Here is a 16,560-nt window from a genome sequence, read left to right as displayed (position 1 = left end):
AGAGGGTATGAGAGAGGTTGACTACAAGCGTCTAAAATTCTGCCTTCTCTCGGTAATATATGTTTTGTGTATAAGAACGACGTTGCGACGTAAAGTGTCGTATTCAATAGAGTTTTCAAGCCGTTTTTGTTTACAGATGGCTGCGCATTTCCGTGAGCACTTCTAGTCCCGGTCCATTGGTTCAAGCAAATTCCAAAACAAACTAAATCATGAGTTAAATTTTTGTATGTATTTGTATTGTATTTGTAGCAAACAATGAAATCATCAACTTTTGCACCTTAAAGCTCTAGTTTTGAGTAAATACACCTTGAATGGCGCAATTTGCTCGAGAAGACCTAAATATTACATCCATCAAGCACATTCGAAAAAAGCTATCAAAATTAGCCTTATATGTTCAAGGAATACAAAGAAACTACACTAGGAATACAAAGAAATATGTTCAGGAAAATTTTAAAAAAAGGAAGACAAATCCAGCACGTGCTTCCAGATAAACTTTCAAAGAGTCTTTTCCGAACATTTCCAGCATCAAAATGATATTAGTAATGTAATTAAATCCGATCAGTCCGTTTTCAAACCGATTTCAGTTTTGCAAACTTTCTTGTCTCTACATTACATTGTTAATATTCCAGCTCGTGAAAGAGAAGAATCTGAGTTGTTATATTTTACATTTAGGTTAACATTAGGAATCGAATGAACCATGCAAAATCCAACTGTGTACTTTATGCACTCTGTATATTGCGTTATCAATTTCTAGTGTATCAATTCCCCGATTCAATGTGCATTTTTTATCACTAATTTGTGAAAATTTGCTATGGTACTTTAGTTCAAGTAAATATTGTGATAATTGCAGAGTATCAGTTTGGAAACCACGATAACCAATTTCTGAAACCGATACTCGATTATCTTCCCCGAATTTATGAAGTAAAATTTTGAGATACAACGTGACAAGTAAGCATTTTATAATAGATTAAATAGTATGTTTAACTGATTTTCATTTGATTGATAATACGAAATTTTTCAAAACAAAACCTAAACATTTACTGCCTTTTTAAGTCTTATGATAATTTTTTAACACTTTTTGACACGTACCCTCTTTCCAAGTGCAAGTAATTTACCACACCTTTGTTTTATACTATACCAACTGGAAGCAAATAAACCAAGAAGAAATCTCCCATCGTCCTTCTGATCCCTACTGTCAAGAAAGGTAAACACATTATAATTGAGCAGATTCATGCTACATGTGGATTAACTGAAATCATTTTCCTCTTACCGAATACTGCACCATAAAATGTCCGTCTACACAGAGGATTATTTGAAGCAGAAGCTTATCGACAAGCTGGAGGCGACTCATGTGGTAAGTTTGCGTAGAAGTACACGTTGTCATTTATGAGGTGGTCGTCTCACTCGAACGGATGCGACAGAGAGGTGCTATGCGTACTGTCAGACAGCTAAAAACCTAGAATTCGCGAACGTAAATTGAGTGTTTTGTTAATGGAAATTGTGCATAACATGAATATTTGAGCGGAATAAATCCGGAAAATGACTAGAGCGGTCTGGATTGCTACTTTAGTAGCGGCTGCAGTTTTGCTTCGCGCTGCTATCTCATTGCATTCATACTCTGGTGAGGGTAAACCCCCAATGTTTGGCGATTTCGAAGCACAGCGGCACTGGCAAGAAGTGACAGTGAACCTGCCCATTCGGGACTGGTATAAAAACACGACGGATAACGATTTGATGTACTGGGGATTGGATTACCCGCCGCTGACGGCATATCACAGCTTCCTGATCGGAATGTGGGCCCAGATGAAGGATCCGTCGTTTGTCAAATTGCACGAATCCCGTGGAATTGCCACTTCAGAACATAAGAACTTTATGAGGAATACTGTATTGTTAGCCGATGTGTTATATATTCCTGCAATCATGTTCGCTTGTTATACTATTCGGAAGAAACTGGATGAAAAGAGCGATTTTCAAAATAGTTTATTGGCCATGGCTTTGGCAGTTTTGTATCCAGGACAAATACTGATCGATAATGGACACTTCCAGTACAACAATGTTTCCCTCGGATTGGCTGCCTTGGCAGTGTCGGCTATACTTGTGGACAGAAATCTACTCGCGGCTGTATTATTCGTTTTGGCACTGAACTATAAGCAAATGGAACTTTACCACGCGTTGCCCTTCTTCTTCTACCTGCTAAGCTGGTGCTTTCGTCATCCGAGATTGAGTGATGGAATCTGGAATCTACTCAAGTTGGCCTCGCTGGTCACAGCTGCTTTCATCATCATTTGGAGTCCATGGCTGATCTCGCTAAACTCAACAATACAAGTGCTTCACAGAGTGTTTCCAGTAGCAAGGGGAGTTTTCGAGGATAAGGTGTCCAACGTGTGGTGCATTGTTAATGTTTTCGTAAAGCTGAGGTAAGCTGTATTTACGATCACCGCTTCCTGTACATTTCCATAGAGTTTTTTTTTTTTATTTCAGGGATTTCGATAACTCTATGATGGCGATGTTTTGTCTAATCTGTACAATGTTTGCGGTCATTCCAAGTAGTCTACATCTATTATTTAGGCCATTCAAACGAAACTTCGTACTAGCTCTATTCAATAGTGCCCTGGGATTCTTTCTGTTCAGCTTTCAAGTTCACGAAAAGTCCATTCTTCTCGCAACGCTACCAGCTGTTTTGCTTCTTCAAATTTACCCATTTCACTGCTTCTGGTTTCTTCAAGTAGCTACTTTTAGCATGATTCCTCTTTTGTACAAAGATGGCCTTCTTTCAGCGTATTTTGGCTGTACGCTACTGATTCTTATTCTAACGAAACTAGGTCTCTCAATGGCACATTACTTCTCATTGCCTGATAACTACATTGATATTTTCAACATTCGCCTTCTTTCTTCCAACACCGAGAAGAAATCATCACCAGCATTGGTATATGCGTTCTACGGCTCTCTTATCGGTCAATCGTTGCTACTGTCCGCATTCATCTGTGTATCACCGCCCGCTAGACTGCCATTCCTATGGCCGTTGCTCATATCGGCGTACAGCTGCGGACACTTCGTGCTTTTCTTCATATACTTTAACTATCTGCAATTCTTTTCATATTGTAATGTAAAAATCTCCGATAGTCGCTCTGCCATAGGAAAGTCAGGCAAGCAAACAAAAAGGAAAGTCAAAACGAAATAAATTTACATTCTAATGAACGCCGTTGTTTGTTTGCATCCGATGCGCTCGAAAAGACCTTGCATCACTTTTGAAGTATATGGAACACTGGAACAGCTCTTATTCCATCTTCTGTATGTTGTTTATTCAATATCTACTTCTAGGAAGTTATAGACGAATCGGATGGTTGCGGTGGAAAATTCAGCGCAGTAATCGTCTCCCCACAATTCCAAGGAAAAGCTCTGCTCCAGCGACATAGGTAAACTATTTGTATTTTTACAGGGTGTCAACTACCTTCTTCTGTAGGAGCATTGTACCACAGCGACCATTAGTTAGATCTATTGCAGTTGTCGACTACCTTGGAAAACTTTGAGTATCAGGAAATTAATTTATTTACTAGCTGTGACACATTGTGGTTACATGGTTGAGCTAAACTTTTAAATTTTTTATGTTTTAACAACAATCCTAGATGTGTTTGATGGTTTTGTATATTGCTTCATAGTTTCATAGTATATATATACTATGCTATACAAAACAATCAAACACATCTAGGATTGTTGTTAAAACATAAAAAATTTAAAAGTTTATATATATATCATCATTCCGAAGCACAATTTTATGTGGTCGATTTTCATTAGAAGCCTCATTTCAGAAACGCAATATGGCCATACAAATAATCATTTTTCTCCAAATTTTTCAATTGTTTATGCCGTAGCAAAATTCCTTGAAGTGAATTGTTGAACATTTTCATATATATAGAGATTTATTAACACCGTCTTCGATAAATTGCACTGACTGAACTATTTCACTTACTACATGGGCTAAAAAGTCCCGGAATTTTTCAACAGCGCCGCTAAAAAATTAACATGATTCATTTCGAGAGGTTCATCTGTCACTAACTTATGTGTGAAGTGCCATGACATTTCGTTTATTTGTTCAAAAACTACATTTGTTTAAGTATCACTACCTGAGCATTCGCATAGAAAATTGAAAAAGAGTAATATCGTATTTTGATGAAACATTGTTTTTTGATGGGAAAAACTCCTGAACAATCCAATTTCTTATCTTTTACTACAGTTCTCAGATGCCGTTTAACTTAACAAAGATCACAAAAAATCATTTATAGGAAGATATCGCTGGTATAAAATTTGATTACTAGTCTACAACTGGAAATTTTCTGAAAAATTTCTGGGAATATCAGGGATTTCTTTTTTCCAGTTTTGAGTCGACACCCTGATTATTATTTGATATTATCATTAAATCCTGCATTGCATCAATAATTACAGATTAGTGAACACAACGCTAGCAGAAGAGCTGAAAACCATCCACGCCTTTTCGCAGAAGACTTATACACCGGAACAGTGGGCAGCTGAAGGCAATTAGCACTACCTCCTTAAATAAGTCACGTTTCGGTTTCATTTTCCAACTTAACATCTCTTATCTATAAAAATAAAATGTCCACTTTGGAGTGTTTTGAAATATCCGCTCCGGGTAAAGTAATACTCCATGGTGAGCACGCTGTGGTATACGGGAAACCAGCGTTAGCTGGACCTATAGGACTGAGAACCTACCTCACATATAAGGTTAGTGTTTCAAGTAGCAATTGTGAATTGCGTTATCATTGTTCTTCTTACAGCGCTTAGAACAACCTGAAGTAATACTCGACTTCGCCTCGATACCATTCACATCTTCGCTATCGCTCGAACGCTTCAACGAGTTTCTTCATCAGTATGACTGCCATTCCGATTTACAACCGCTCGAGTTTCTCCAAATTCTCAGACCGTCGGAAGATTTCTGCTTTGCTAAGTTCGTCACCAACAAGCCTAACAAAGATTCCATTAAGGAGAGATTCTCTCTCGGCACTGCACTTTATCTGATAAATCGTATCTTGCGTAGTGAAAACATAAACTCGCTAAACACCGGATTTCAGCTAACAATCAAATCCGTCATGAGCATCGGCGCCGGATTGGGAAGCTCCGCCGGATATGGGGTGTGCTTTTCCGCGGCAGCGTTTGTGATATCCAAGATAATTAAAAATGAGCTTAACGCCACCAACGCTGACAAATTTTACCTGCAAGATGACGCGATGGTGCTGGAGAAAATTTGCGCGTGGGCGTATGACTCGGAAATTGTTATGCATGAACGTCCGTCCGGAATCGATAACACAATCTGTACCTATGGAAATCCTATAAAGTTCAAACGCGGCGAGCCTTTCGAAAGTTTGAATCTCCGTCAGCAGATTCATATACTGATAGTCGATACTGGCGTTAGTCGCACGACCTCCAAACTGGTCGCCGCAGTCGCGGACTTACTCAGCAAGCATTCCAAGATGATGAATTCCATTTTCGACGCTATGGGATATTTGGTGGATGATGTGGTCAATATTCTAGAGGACGAATCGGACCGTTTCGAAGAGCTGTGTACACTAGTTTCGGTTAACAACAATTTGTTGAGGGCAATTGGCGTTAGTCACCCGCGACTCGAGAAAATCTTCCAACTCGCTAATGAAGGTGGATTCAATGCGAAATTGACGGGGGCTGGTGGAGGCGGTTGTGCACTATTATTTCTACCGGGAGATTATGCCACGAAAAGTGAGTATGAACAATTAACTACACAACTGACGAACGAAGGTTTCCACTGGATCAAATCCACCATTGGAGGTAAGGGCGTACAATTCCGAGTGGTCGAATGATCGGAACTTTTCGTTGCACAATCTCAATGGTACATGTGTTAATTGTAGTCGATATAGATTGTTATTTGGTGACGGAGATCTGTATTCAAGATTGAGTATTATTGGTTCGTTGATTTTCTAGTATTCTTTTCAATGGTGGTTAACATTTGCTCTACATTTCAAGACTGAGATTTTTTGTTGGTAAATGAAATCGATGTTACACGAAAGTTGTATATAAATGTCATAAAACACGTCCGAATGCCTATACAAATAATTGGCATACGAATGCCAGTACGAAGTATCATACACTGTTCCTTGTTTCATGTCTTCCCATATGAGTGATCCGTACCTAGTTTTTTTCATCCATCTTCCTGTAGATTATGCGGTAGGACTACCTCTTTCATTTCCATATTGGTTTAAAGTTTCGAAAACGAGAGCGTTACGCCGGAGCAACAAGATTTGAGTGTTAATACCTTCTAAATGACTGAACGAAATGGTATGATAAACACTTCATTTCAAAGATAAGATGTCTACGCGATATATGATTGTTACTCATTGATGCAAAAACTTGTTTCAATAACTTTAACATTGCTTTCAAAACAGGCTATTGAAACCATACGAATCTGTATATAAGCGGATGCTCGCTCGGTAATCCACTCAGTCGTGATTGCACAGCGATTGATGTACCATTACTGGAATGTGTTTCCCTGACACAGAATTCAAAACCATGGAACCAGAGCCGATCCGGAGCTGAAGACATTACGTGAGAATGTGATGAAAACTAGGCGCAACAGACAGGCGAGAAGCTCTTTGAACTTAAGAAAAACCCACCGGTTAAGAGCTCTGCGTTCAAACAACTCGTAGAGTAGTCGTTAGACGAGGAGGCGAAAGTAGAAGCTCTCTCCAGGGAATCAATGATCGAATGCCGGTATCTGGACGAGATCACGACGGTGGAGGAACTGAAAAGTGCGTTGCAATCCCAAAGTGACCTTGGTGGTTTGACGATGACAATCCGGTTGAGAAAAGCGTAAAGTGAGTTTCGGTCACCAGGCAAGATATTGTAGTGGCCCTGACAGATTCAACCTGTGCAGGAAGCGCTGCGAGTAGGGTCACGTTGCTAGAGACTGCACAAAGCAACCGAGGTGCATGCTGGTGAGGTGAGATGAGGTCATCGGCCGTAAAGCAGTAATCATCGAAAGATCGCCATCTCTGCTTTATGTGCCACTCAGTTACCGTTATCGCGATACGTTTCTGCGATCATTGCAACGTGGCACTTAGTTTCCGTTGTTGACCGCCACAAAAGTTGCTGTGCTATGTCGCAATGATCGAGGTTGATCTGGGTAATCTCCATTACTCCTCACCGCATCTTTGTCTCACGACAATGCCCAATGTTGCGCGAAATGTATTTTTTCAATACTCATGAAATGAAAGTCAACTTTGTCAAGATCAAAGGTAACATTTATTGGTCCTACCATTCCTTACCATATTTTTATACATGTTCATTACATGCCATGTTGAGAAGGAACTATTGTGTATCTAATGAGCGATACAATCAATAGAACTGCACGAAATAATTATGATTCATCTCGATTGCTTGCATCAATAAGGCCATAAACAACATGACGTCAAGATTTTGCTCTACTCTTATCATTATCTGACTATTATTGCACTCCATTTTAACCCCAACCCTTCGCAGTAGCTCCGCAACGCTGTTGACAGTGTTGCCCGTACTGGGAACGAGAAGTTCCTGGACAATCTCTTGATCACAGAAGTGTGCGAGCAACCAATTGACGATCCTGTCTGCAAGCTCGCTCGTAATTATTCCGTCGAAGCTATCCATGAATATTCGCGCAGGCAAGGACATTCGACCGCTGAGGAACTTCTCGTTCATGGCGTTGTATAGGTTGTGAATAGCCGGGTCCGGGAATTGGTTGGTTAGTTCTCGCGGCGGAAAAAGCAACGGACCGGATGTGAGGGCATCAATGTAGAATAGCGCCGGACGGAGTGTCGGTGAAGTCGCACTAGGAGACTGTTGTGGCAATGGTTGGGAGGTACCACTTTGTGTGACATCTACAGCACTAGCATGCTGGCGCACGCCGGTTGGATCCGAAACAGCTATACGCACATTCTGCTGGGAGGTATTCGGAATCAGTCTGATTGGACTTGGTGATGATTGTTGCGATTGATGTGGCTCGATGTGTTGGGCCAGTGCTAGCGTATTAGACTGTGTAGATTGAGGATCGTGGTTTTGGACCAGTGCTGAATTGATACGATGTTGTGATTGCTGTGTCATAGCATTATGTTGTGAAGATTGCGCCCCAACTACATTTGATGTCTGCATTGTAGTGATGATGCGCTGCTGCTGTGAATGAAGTTGTGCGACATTTTGAGGTAGTGCAACTGCATTGGATTGTTGCGGTTGAGGTACAGAATGTTGCACAGGTATCTGATTGAGCCGTTGCCGACTCTGTGGCGAAGCATTTTGTAGCGGTTGTGACACTGAGATTTGAGCAGATTGGGTAGCAATGTTACGATGTTGCTGCGTAACAACGTTTAGATTGTTTGGTTGAGACGTATAATGTTGGGCAAGTGCTGCATTAAGACGCTGTTGCAATCGCTGTGGTGTCGAATTTTGTGCTTGCTGTTGTAAGGGTTGCGAGATAGCTATATGAACAGGTTCGACTGCATTCGATATCTGGTGTGTAGCCATATTTCGTTGCCTTTGGATAGAATCGACATTCGGTGATCTTCTTATTACGTTTATTGGCAACTGTAAGGCTTGGTACTGCAAAAGCTGTGCCACGCCACTTTGCACAGGTACAAGAACGTTAGAGCCCTGCTGCTGCACAACTTGCGGTATTGAGATTTGGGGAGACGGTGCAATTATTGAATGTATCATATTTTGTGCCGTTCCACCAGGGTTGTGCTGCTGCTGAGGATGATCATCATTTACAACTGCACCAGGAGGGGTTTGTCTGGGTACTGTACCAATTCCCACATTCAACGTTTCAGGTACCGTTTGTTGCATAGCCTCTGCAGCGTTCCGTTTCAAAATACTAGCTTCCAAAGTTCTTGAGAATGACCCTTGCCAAAGCTCATGACTAGGAGGAACATCATCATCTTTGCGTCGGATCGATTTTTGGTCACCCATGGTGTCGTCTATATTATCTATATCGGGAACAATTTGATTGACTTCTTGTTTTGGCTTACTTAGACGCGCAATAGTTGTTTTTAGTTCCATCCGTATACCGGAGGCAGTGGCTCGTTCAGCTGGATTTGGGTTTAACAGCAGCCTGACTAGACGAATTGTAAATCGACATGTGTTGTGGAAACTGAAACAGAAAAAATGGGTTTATTATATACATATAATATAACCGCAGGGTCGACGTGGGACTACAGCTGGTTTAGTAATCGTTCGTATGTATTGATTAAATTATTGATTGAATGAAACAATTTCCGAATTGAATTGAATTCGACATATTTGCTTTGTAAGTAAAGAGTTTGAACAAATGCCATGTAAGATCAATACATGCATTGTGCTAGATAAGTGGTATTCAACCTACAGATACAGTACAGATACAGAAATTATGTGGTGCAAAAACAAAGAAGCACTCTCCACTAGACGGCAGGAAAATCGACGCAATGTCTCTACTGAATGAAATTGCACCACTGTGTGTGATATCCATTTTTCAATCTTTCTTTGTATCTAGCAAAACAGCTGTGTCTAACTTCAGCATTAAGAAATACCGTTCTCTGCAAGCTTGAGCGAGACTATGAGTTCCATAATGATGCTGATCAACTAAAAATCTGGCATAGAAATCTCAACTAAATACTACTATGAAAAATGACGCAAGTAATACCTATATTGAGAAGGCAAAAAATTCTACTGGGAACATTAGTGGCATTCAAGAAGAAGAAGGGTTATAGCTGTGATATAACGTAGTGATAAGACGTAGGACTACCGCTGGCTCGGTAACCATTTGTTTGAAGTTGCATCTGAATCAATTCTCAATGAACGAATGAATGAATGAATGAACATTTTTGAAGACTGCTGAAAGTTTTTCTTGTTAGTATGTGAGTGGATAAGTATAAGTATGAAATTGTATTTAACACAAAATTCAACTATTTCGACCTTGTTGGTGGTCTAGAAAAAAATCGCTGGGTTTGCGTGGCTTTATAGAAGCAACTGAAGATGAGACAATTCATTTTTGTTCTTGTAAGAATACACAGGATTTTTCATGACCACTCCACACGGAAGCAGAATAGAAACTGATGCTCTTGGATACCATTACGTTACTAGGACACCTGACCGATTTCGCAAACGTATGCGAATATTCCTTCGTTCGGACGCATTTACAAGCGAACATTTCTCATGACCACTGCATGCGAAAGCAAAAGAAAAACTGAATGGATTTCCAAGCTGACGTACGCTTATATACAGATTTTAGAGATATAAAAAAATATATTTTTTCGAATCAGTTTTGAGTTATTGAAATAAGTTTTTGGATTAACAAGTTACATGTGTATAAGGCCTAGACATTTTATCTTTCGAATGAAGTGGTTATCATACCATTTCGTTCAGTTGGTTGGAGGTATTAACACTCAAAATATTGTTGTTCCGACGTAACACTCTCGTTTCCGAAACTTCGATCTTATACCCCAGCATTGAAATGTAATATGTAGAAAGATATGAATGAGTGAGCTTGGTGTCCGATTCGAAGACAGATGAGATGCCTTCCTTACTGTTATTTCTGTCATGCCATGGGAGAGTGGTGTTTTTAAGTTTTTGAAGAAAAGTTATTTTGCTGTTTTCCCAACGTTCCAACGGATTTGCGGTTTTAGCCAAAGCTTCGCATCAGAACGAGGAATGGGTATCGTAGGAGGTTCTTGGGTTCCGCCCCTACCAACTAATTTGTCGGCGGCAGTATCAAACTTTTTTCAGATGATACTGTGTTATTCATTGCAGCTTAAGTTTTATATTAAGTCGTGCTATAAGCAGTTAAAATCGAACACAATTCAAGCTAAATATACAATAATCTCGCGAAATCGTTCTGATGGAAACGTCTCTATTTCAATTGATGATGAGACTATTGATCGATACAACTGTGTCAATCATCTCTGCTCTGTTAGACTTTTGTTCTTCCATTTTATTTTTAGCCAATGACACACAAATATCGAGATTACAGCGCTTGCAGGAAGGAATAATGCGGTTGATTCTAAATTGTAATAGGTTCACTTCCTCATCTTTGATGCTGAACGCTTTGCAATGGTTATCCGTGAAGCAGAGAATTGTTTATTTAACCATGCTGTTTATTTTCAAAGTAGTTAACGGTTTGCGAAAACAAGCTGAAAAAGGAAGGGATTTTTTAGATATAAAACTAGAAACGCGAAAGAATTGAGAACACAGGGTGTCGACTGAAAATCCGAAAATAAATTCCCTGATATTCCCTGATTTTCCAGTAATTTTTCAGAAAAATTCCAGGTGTATACTAGTAATTAAATTCTCTAAATGTATTTGAGCTGTAGCTCCTAAAACATTTAGTTAGCTTTAACAATGAAATTTAAGAACGTCTGTCGATATTTTCCCAATAAACGAATTGTTTGTGATTTTCAATTGAGTTTAGCGAAGACTGAGAAATGTCGTAAAAGATTTTGAAAAATGGGTATACTATACAGTTCAAAGTTATTTTGAAGAGGTCTCAAATATTAGTACAGAATGAGACATTTTCATTTTGAATCGGATCAATTTCATGAAACTGTTACGATTTTAACGAAATGCTTTATCTCGCAATCTTTCGATCCCCTTCTGTACATTTTGCAAAATTTTCCCCGTTTTACCTCCAGAGGTTCCACTTCTGTTTCCCGTAGCCGTTTTATTAACTTTGATTCACGATAAAAAGAGCTCAACATTTTTATTGATGCTATCCTTCCAAAGTGAAGTATAGCATCATAAACAAGTCGCATAGCACAACCGTTTCCTCCCACATATTTTCATAAAAACATTCGCTAATGGAAAAGCCCTCTCAACGTCGAGGTTTCTAACGAGAGACAAAAGACCTTTTTGGGGTGAAAACTTCCGTAAACCTGTCCTTCTCAAAAATGGTCCAGTCGTTCATTTTTCGGATCATAGTGAGCAAACTTGTTTATGTTGCTAGCAATATTCTTTCAATGATAAATCTGCTGGAGCTCCACTGATACGACCAAAATCCTTCAAATATCAAAAAGCCAATAGTCAAAAGCTTCTCGAATCGTTTTCCCTCCGTTTTCTATCGGAATCAATGATGGAAAGATCAAAGATACATCAACGCAGTGCTTCGCATCTCAGACGAAATTTCAAGATTTGTCAGTCGTAAAATTTTGGAGAGTTTTTTTAATCCTTTGATGAACCGTGTAAAATATGCAATCCGAAGCTACCCAAATTCAAGAGCTCTTTTTCTTCATTTGGAAAAATTTGTTGCAGCTCGCATAATATGACCAATTCACGTTTATACCGCCCATCGACACGAAAAGAAGTTTGTTCAAATATATAATTCCCATGCCTTCTTCAAAAGCTGCAAGTTCATTCCTGATGCTTCAGAATGTCCCAAGAACATTGACGTCATGTAACGATTCACCAAACGCAACCTCTTCTTCATCCCAAAAGCTGACATTCAGATCCATCTGTAGCCTCTTTTTAGTCTTGTTCAAAGTTTCATCGAAACAATAAACATCATAAAGCTCATTTTATCACGCCCTGGTTAGACCTTCTCAGCTTCCTGGTTGTCATGAAACATTCTTCTCAATAGAATCATGTTTTTTTTCAGCAGTGTGGAGTGATTTGTGCTACATAACTGTTTCCAGGCACCATAGGAGCTCAGCTTTCATAGTATGATTTTCAAGCATTAATTTATCGATAGTTTTCGAAGAAGAAAAGGAAGGGAATTGGTTGAAGCTGAACGGCAGATACTGATGCCAAAAATTCCAGAACTTTCTTTCTAATTACTGCAATAATCAAAATTCTAATTGACGCAATTTCATTTTTTTCCAGATTGGTGACGAACTTCCCTGATATTCCCTGACATTGTTTGAATTCCCTGATATTCCCTGATTTTCAAAGATTTCCAAGGTAGTCGACACCCTGGAACACCTCATTTCTTTTCATGTGCTTCACTAAATTCGTTGTATTTCTAAGGAATTAATGTTTTCAACCCTAGCCAAGGCATATTAAATGCGCAACTTACAACACTTACAGCATTCAAGAGGCACTGTATTTCACACATTAAAGCTGTTTTTTTTTCTTACCAGCCGAATAATGTTTTTTTTAAATTTAGTAACTGACGAAGTTTAATACGAACGGATAACTTAGTATAAAAAGTTTATTGCAGATTTTTTTATACTTTTTTTCAAAGAATACTTTATCTAGCAAAGAATATAAAATAAAAGTTTTTGTGAGGGTCGGTCTAGGATTTTTTCGTAAAGGAAAATTTCTCAACTCTGGATTGGGATACTCATTGTCTATCGAAAAGTAGGCTAGTGGTTGGACTTATATTTTGGTGGATCAATTGGCTGCCAGGACCTGGTCGGGACCGTATCGGCTCTGTGGAGGGTTAGACTGAGTATTGGCTTCTCTTTTGATAATGTAATAAAATAATTTTTTTTAAAATTTATATCTGTAGGCGAAATCATTTTTTTTTTGTTAAACTAATTTCAAAGCTGAGAAAAAAAATATTATCTCGTGTTGCTCAAACCTCTAAAGGAGAAGGTGGCGGGACCATCATCATCATAATCTCCTGCACGAACCCCCTCGAGTAAATCAAGGTTGACATTAGGTGGTTTAACATTTCAAAATATTCGCAATGTCGATTTCACCAGACTCCATGGTTTTAAAGTGTGTGTTGGGGAAACCGTATCTCTTTTTTTTCTTTTCTGTATTATAGTGACTTCCAGCCTTTTGGTTGGTTCATCACTCGGACAACGGCTTTACTTGAGAAATAAGCTCGTGACCCTTATCCCAATTACTCTGGTTGCTCCTTTTGGGTGGCACAATCTGAGGAACACAAATCGGGCCAATCAAAGCGTGGCAGTTAGGGCGTTTAGATAATGCTTGACATTTCACAATTATTCAATTATTTATCTCATGAAAAAAGCACGCATTTATCACAATAAATAAAAATTCAATGTGATAGATGCGTAGAAATATTTCCTATTATTTGATGCAAATATCTTTCTTATCTATTATCTAAATGTGCGAGTTATAAGCATTCGAAATCATTCATTTGTTCCTACATGTTCTGTGTTTAGGTTTTCATTCTACTCCTTATATATTCCGGTTAGACGTAGTCCCACGTCGACATAATTCAAATTTTTAATCAGTTACTTCGTGAAAGAATCAAGCTTACCTTGGGAAAGTGAAATTTGCCTGGCGTATTTTTCTGAACAATACTGGAGGCGAAGTGTCTGCAAATGGAAAGTTACCGTAGAGCATCGAGTACAAAATTATACCGAGAGCCCACATATCGGTTGGTTTCCCCTTGTACGGCCTCCCAGTGAGCACATCGGGTGAAATGTAGGCAGGACTCCCCCGTTGCTCGTAAAAGTCATCATCCTCACTGCTCAGGTGTCTCGCATGGGAAAAATTTGTAACAATGACTTTCTTTGAGCGGCATTTCACCACAATGTGGTTCAATTTCAGATCCCTGTGAATGATGTTGCGATTGTGCAATCTCTCGATCACTTTCACAATTTCGTAGAAAATCCTCAGCGCATCAAGTTCTTTAAGTGATGTACGCGAGTGTACGTATTTTTGAAGCGTCGTGTAACCCCGGGACCGTTCACAGAAATCATGCGGCAGAACACAGTCCAATACAAGTATCAAACGTAGTTTAATACGACCCGTGTATACTGCTTTGACAACACGATCTGCATCCGCGACAAGTTTTTCCTCCAGTGCTTTATCCTGAAACGTAAAGATTCTTTATAACTACTCTTCCTGAAACTCTGATCAGGAAACAATGGACAACCTACCTTGAACATCCCATGCTGTTGATATACTCCTTCAACGCCGGACAAGAGCGAAAGAATCGAATACTCGGTGTGCAATAGAGCTTTCCCATAGAGCGTGTTTCTGTTCGTCAACTCGGTTTCATCATCGTAAGTCAAAATCTGCAACAAAAAACCATAACCAATGAGAACTCTTTTGTGACGACCATTTTCTGACGCTATCTCTTCTACCTTGAGTAAATAATATTCGTCGGTACCCTCTTTCCTGGCTAAATATTGCATTTGTTGTGTACCATGGCCAAACTCCAGTTCATGACCGATCACATATGGACCAGCTCGACGCACTCGGTTCCGCTCAACGAGCGTTCCCGGGCATGGCAATGGAACTTGCACGTAGCCTCCGGATGCCGAACTCTGAGCGTCATCGTTTTCCCGTATTTGATCCAGTCCATCTGGTCTATCTTTTTTCGAAGGTAGGTCGTTAATGTTTGGTGGCTCATCAGATTGGCGTTTTCCCAGAATACCGCTACGCTGCATTTTTTTCCTTTATTGTGATACCTGTGATGCGCCCACTTGCGAAAACTCAAAGCTTTTGTGCAATTCACTACACGATTGCGATTTCTCTTCAAATTAGGCCGTACTGTTCATACCGCACCGAAGCACGGGAAAGAACAAAATTGAAAAATAAATGGATGATGACCTGGGGATATGGCGAGCGTTGCACATTACGGATTACGCGATTTTCAAGCGAAATGCACCTTAGCTGGCCACTTTCAAGAGCTGAAGTAGATAAAGGAGCAGCGAAAACAATGTAAACAAAAGACCTGTTTGACGTTTCATTTCGGTTCCAATGCAGGGTCACATCGACCGTGCGGAATGAGAGGAAAATGGAATCGGTGCGTGTAGTGTTTGCTATTGTTGTACGACATTTAATTTCAAATACGAGATTTAATTTCAAATTCGACATTCCGACATAGTATAAAAGAAGTCTGAAATTTCTTCTGCATTTTCTAGATTTTTTTAAAACTTTTCATCTTCAGTACTTAGTTTTACCTCTTGTTTGGCATTAAATTACATTTTCGGTTGGACAGCTTCACAACGCTTATAGTAATCGACCTGTATTCCTCAATCAGCCTTAGCTTGGCCCGGATATCATTTCTTGGGAACCAAAGTGGCGCCTCGTTGTACTTCATAAACGTTTGGTCATATCTTAATAGTGACAGATTGCCAAGGCGGATCATAAAAGCAGATAAACTCAATCTAGAAAAAGTCAACATCTTCAGAAGAAACTTCTTTTTAAAACGAATCCTGGTTTATTGTTGCAGGAGTTATGAAAGGTTAATTTTTTAGTATGCAGCTATTAATGGAATTTGATCATTTTTTTGTATTTTTCTGGACACTTGCAGATCTAACGAGGTATGTATTGAATTTTTTGTCCTGTTGTTTTTCCGGAAAAACGACCTTGCAGTACGTTTCATCATCCCTAACGACACAACCGTATTTCATCAGCAAATTCTTGTAGAGCATCCTTGAGTATTCCTTTGATTCCAGATGTTACTTCGCATTACAGTTCGATACAACTTGTGTCTCGACGTTCCTCAAACCACTCCTTCATTTGTTTTTTGAATTTAGGATTGCGAAGCTCGTGCCATTTTCTCTGCGTTTTTCTGTGACAAATCCGGGTCCGTTTGAAAAAAGAAACCACTTTTGAGTGAGTTTTTGGAATGTGTTTGACTTTGCTTCGATTTCCTGA

General features: G+C 39.4%; 4 protein-coding genes across 4 annotated transcripts; 3 read left to right on the top strand and 1 right to left on the bottom strand.

Moving 5' to 3' along the window:
• Positions 1-1,088: 1,088 nt before the first annotated feature.
• On the top strand, positions 1,089-3,198 carry LOC129778827 (probable dolichyl pyrophosphate Man9GlcNAc2 alpha-1,3-glucosyltransferase). Its single transcript, XM_055785947.1, has 3 exons — positions 1,089-1,204; positions 1,305-2,417; positions 2,482-3,198. The coding sequence occupies exons 2-3, from the start codon at positions 1,540-1,542 to the stop codon at positions 3,179-3,181; spliced, it is 1,578 nt and encodes a 525-aa protein (XP_055641922.1). The 5' UTR covers positions 1,089-1,204; positions 1,305-1,539; the 3' UTR covers positions 3,182-3,198.
• LOC129778829 (bolA-like protein 2) lies at positions 1,211-4,583 on the top strand. Its single transcript, XM_055785949.1, has 3 exons — positions 1,211-1,354; positions 3,322-3,416; positions 4,444-4,583. Exons 1-3 carry the CDS (start codon positions 1,289-1,291, stop codon positions 4,538-4,540), a joined length of 258 nt encoding a protein of 85 aa, XP_055641924.1. The 5' UTR covers positions 1,211-1,288; the 3' UTR covers positions 4,541-4,583.
• A 20-nt stretch (positions 4,584-4,603) lies between these two features.
• On the top strand, positions 4,604-6,055 carry LOC129778828 (uncharacterized). Its single transcript, XM_055785948.1, has 2 exons — positions 4,604-4,740; positions 4,794-6,055. Exons 1-2 carry the CDS (start codon positions 4,612-4,614, stop codon positions 5,847-5,849), a joined length of 1,185 nt encoding a protein of 394 aa, XP_055641923.1. The 5' UTR covers positions 4,604-4,611; the 3' UTR covers positions 5,850-6,055.
• A 1,209-nt stretch (positions 6,056-7,264) lies between these two features.
• LOC129775730 (probable serine/threonine-protein kinase MARK-B) lies at positions 7,265-15,617 on the bottom strand. Its single transcript, XM_055780788.1, has 4 exons — positions 15,039-15,617; positions 14,832-14,969; positions 14,207-14,763; positions 7,265-9,160 (listed from the first exon to the last, which is right to left on the bottom strand). Exons 1-4 carry the CDS (start codon positions 15,342-15,344, stop codon positions 7,381-7,383), a joined length of 2,781 nt encoding a protein of 926 aa, XP_055636763.1. The 5' UTR covers positions 15,345-15,617; the 3' UTR covers positions 7,265-7,380.
• Positions 15,618-16,560: the final 943 nt, after the last annotated feature.

The sequence above is a fragment of the Toxorhynchites rutilus genome, chromosome 3 (genome assembly GCF_029784135.1).
Source record: "Toxorhynchites rutilus septentrionalis strain SRP chromosome 3, ASM2978413v1, whole genome shotgun sequence".
NCBI lineage: Eukaryota > Metazoa > Arthropoda > Insecta > Diptera > Culicidae > Toxorhynchites > Toxorhynchites rutilus.
This window is presented reverse-complemented; position numbering and strand designations above follow the sequence as displayed.

Coding starts and splice junctions, on each gene's coding strand:
- LOC129778828 (XM_055785948.1), top strand. CDS start 4,612: ATGTCCACTTTGGAGTGTTTTGAAATATCCGCTCCGGGTAAAGTAATA. Junction 4,741..4,793: donor GAACCTACCTCACATATAAG/GTTAGTGTTTCA, acceptor TTCTTCTTACAG/CGCTTAGAACAACCTGAAGT.
- LOC129778827 (XM_055785947.1), top strand. CDS start 1,540: ATGACTAGAGCGGTCTGGATTGCTACTTTAGTAGCGGCTGCAGTTTTG. Junction 2,418..2,481: donor AATGTTTTCGTAAAGCTGAG/GTAAGCTGTATT, acceptor TTTTTATTTCAG/GGATTTCGATAACTCTATGA.
- LOC129778829 (XM_055785949.1), top strand. CDS start 1,289: ATGTCCGTCTACACAGAGGATTATTTGAAGCAGAAGCTTATCGACAAG. Junction 1,355..3,321: donor AGCTGGAGGCGACTCATGTG/GTAAGTTTGCGT, acceptor ATCTACTTCTAG/GAAGTTATAGACGAATCGGA. Junction 3,417..4,443: donor GCTCTGCTCCAGCGACATAG/GTAAACTATTTG, acceptor CAATAATTACAG/ATTAGTGAACACAACGCTAG.
- LOC129775730 (XM_055780788.1), bottom strand. CDS start 15,344: ATGCAGCGTAGCGGTATTCTGGGAAAACGCCAATCTGATGAGCCACCA. Junction 14,764..14,831: donor AACAGCATGGGATGTTCAAG/GTAGGTTGTCCA, acceptor TTTACGTTTCAG/GATAAAGCACTGGAGGAAAA. Junction 9,161..14,206: donor GCAAATTTCACTTTCCCAAG/GTAAGCTTGATT, acceptor TTTCTGTTTCAG/TTTCCACAACACATGTCGAT.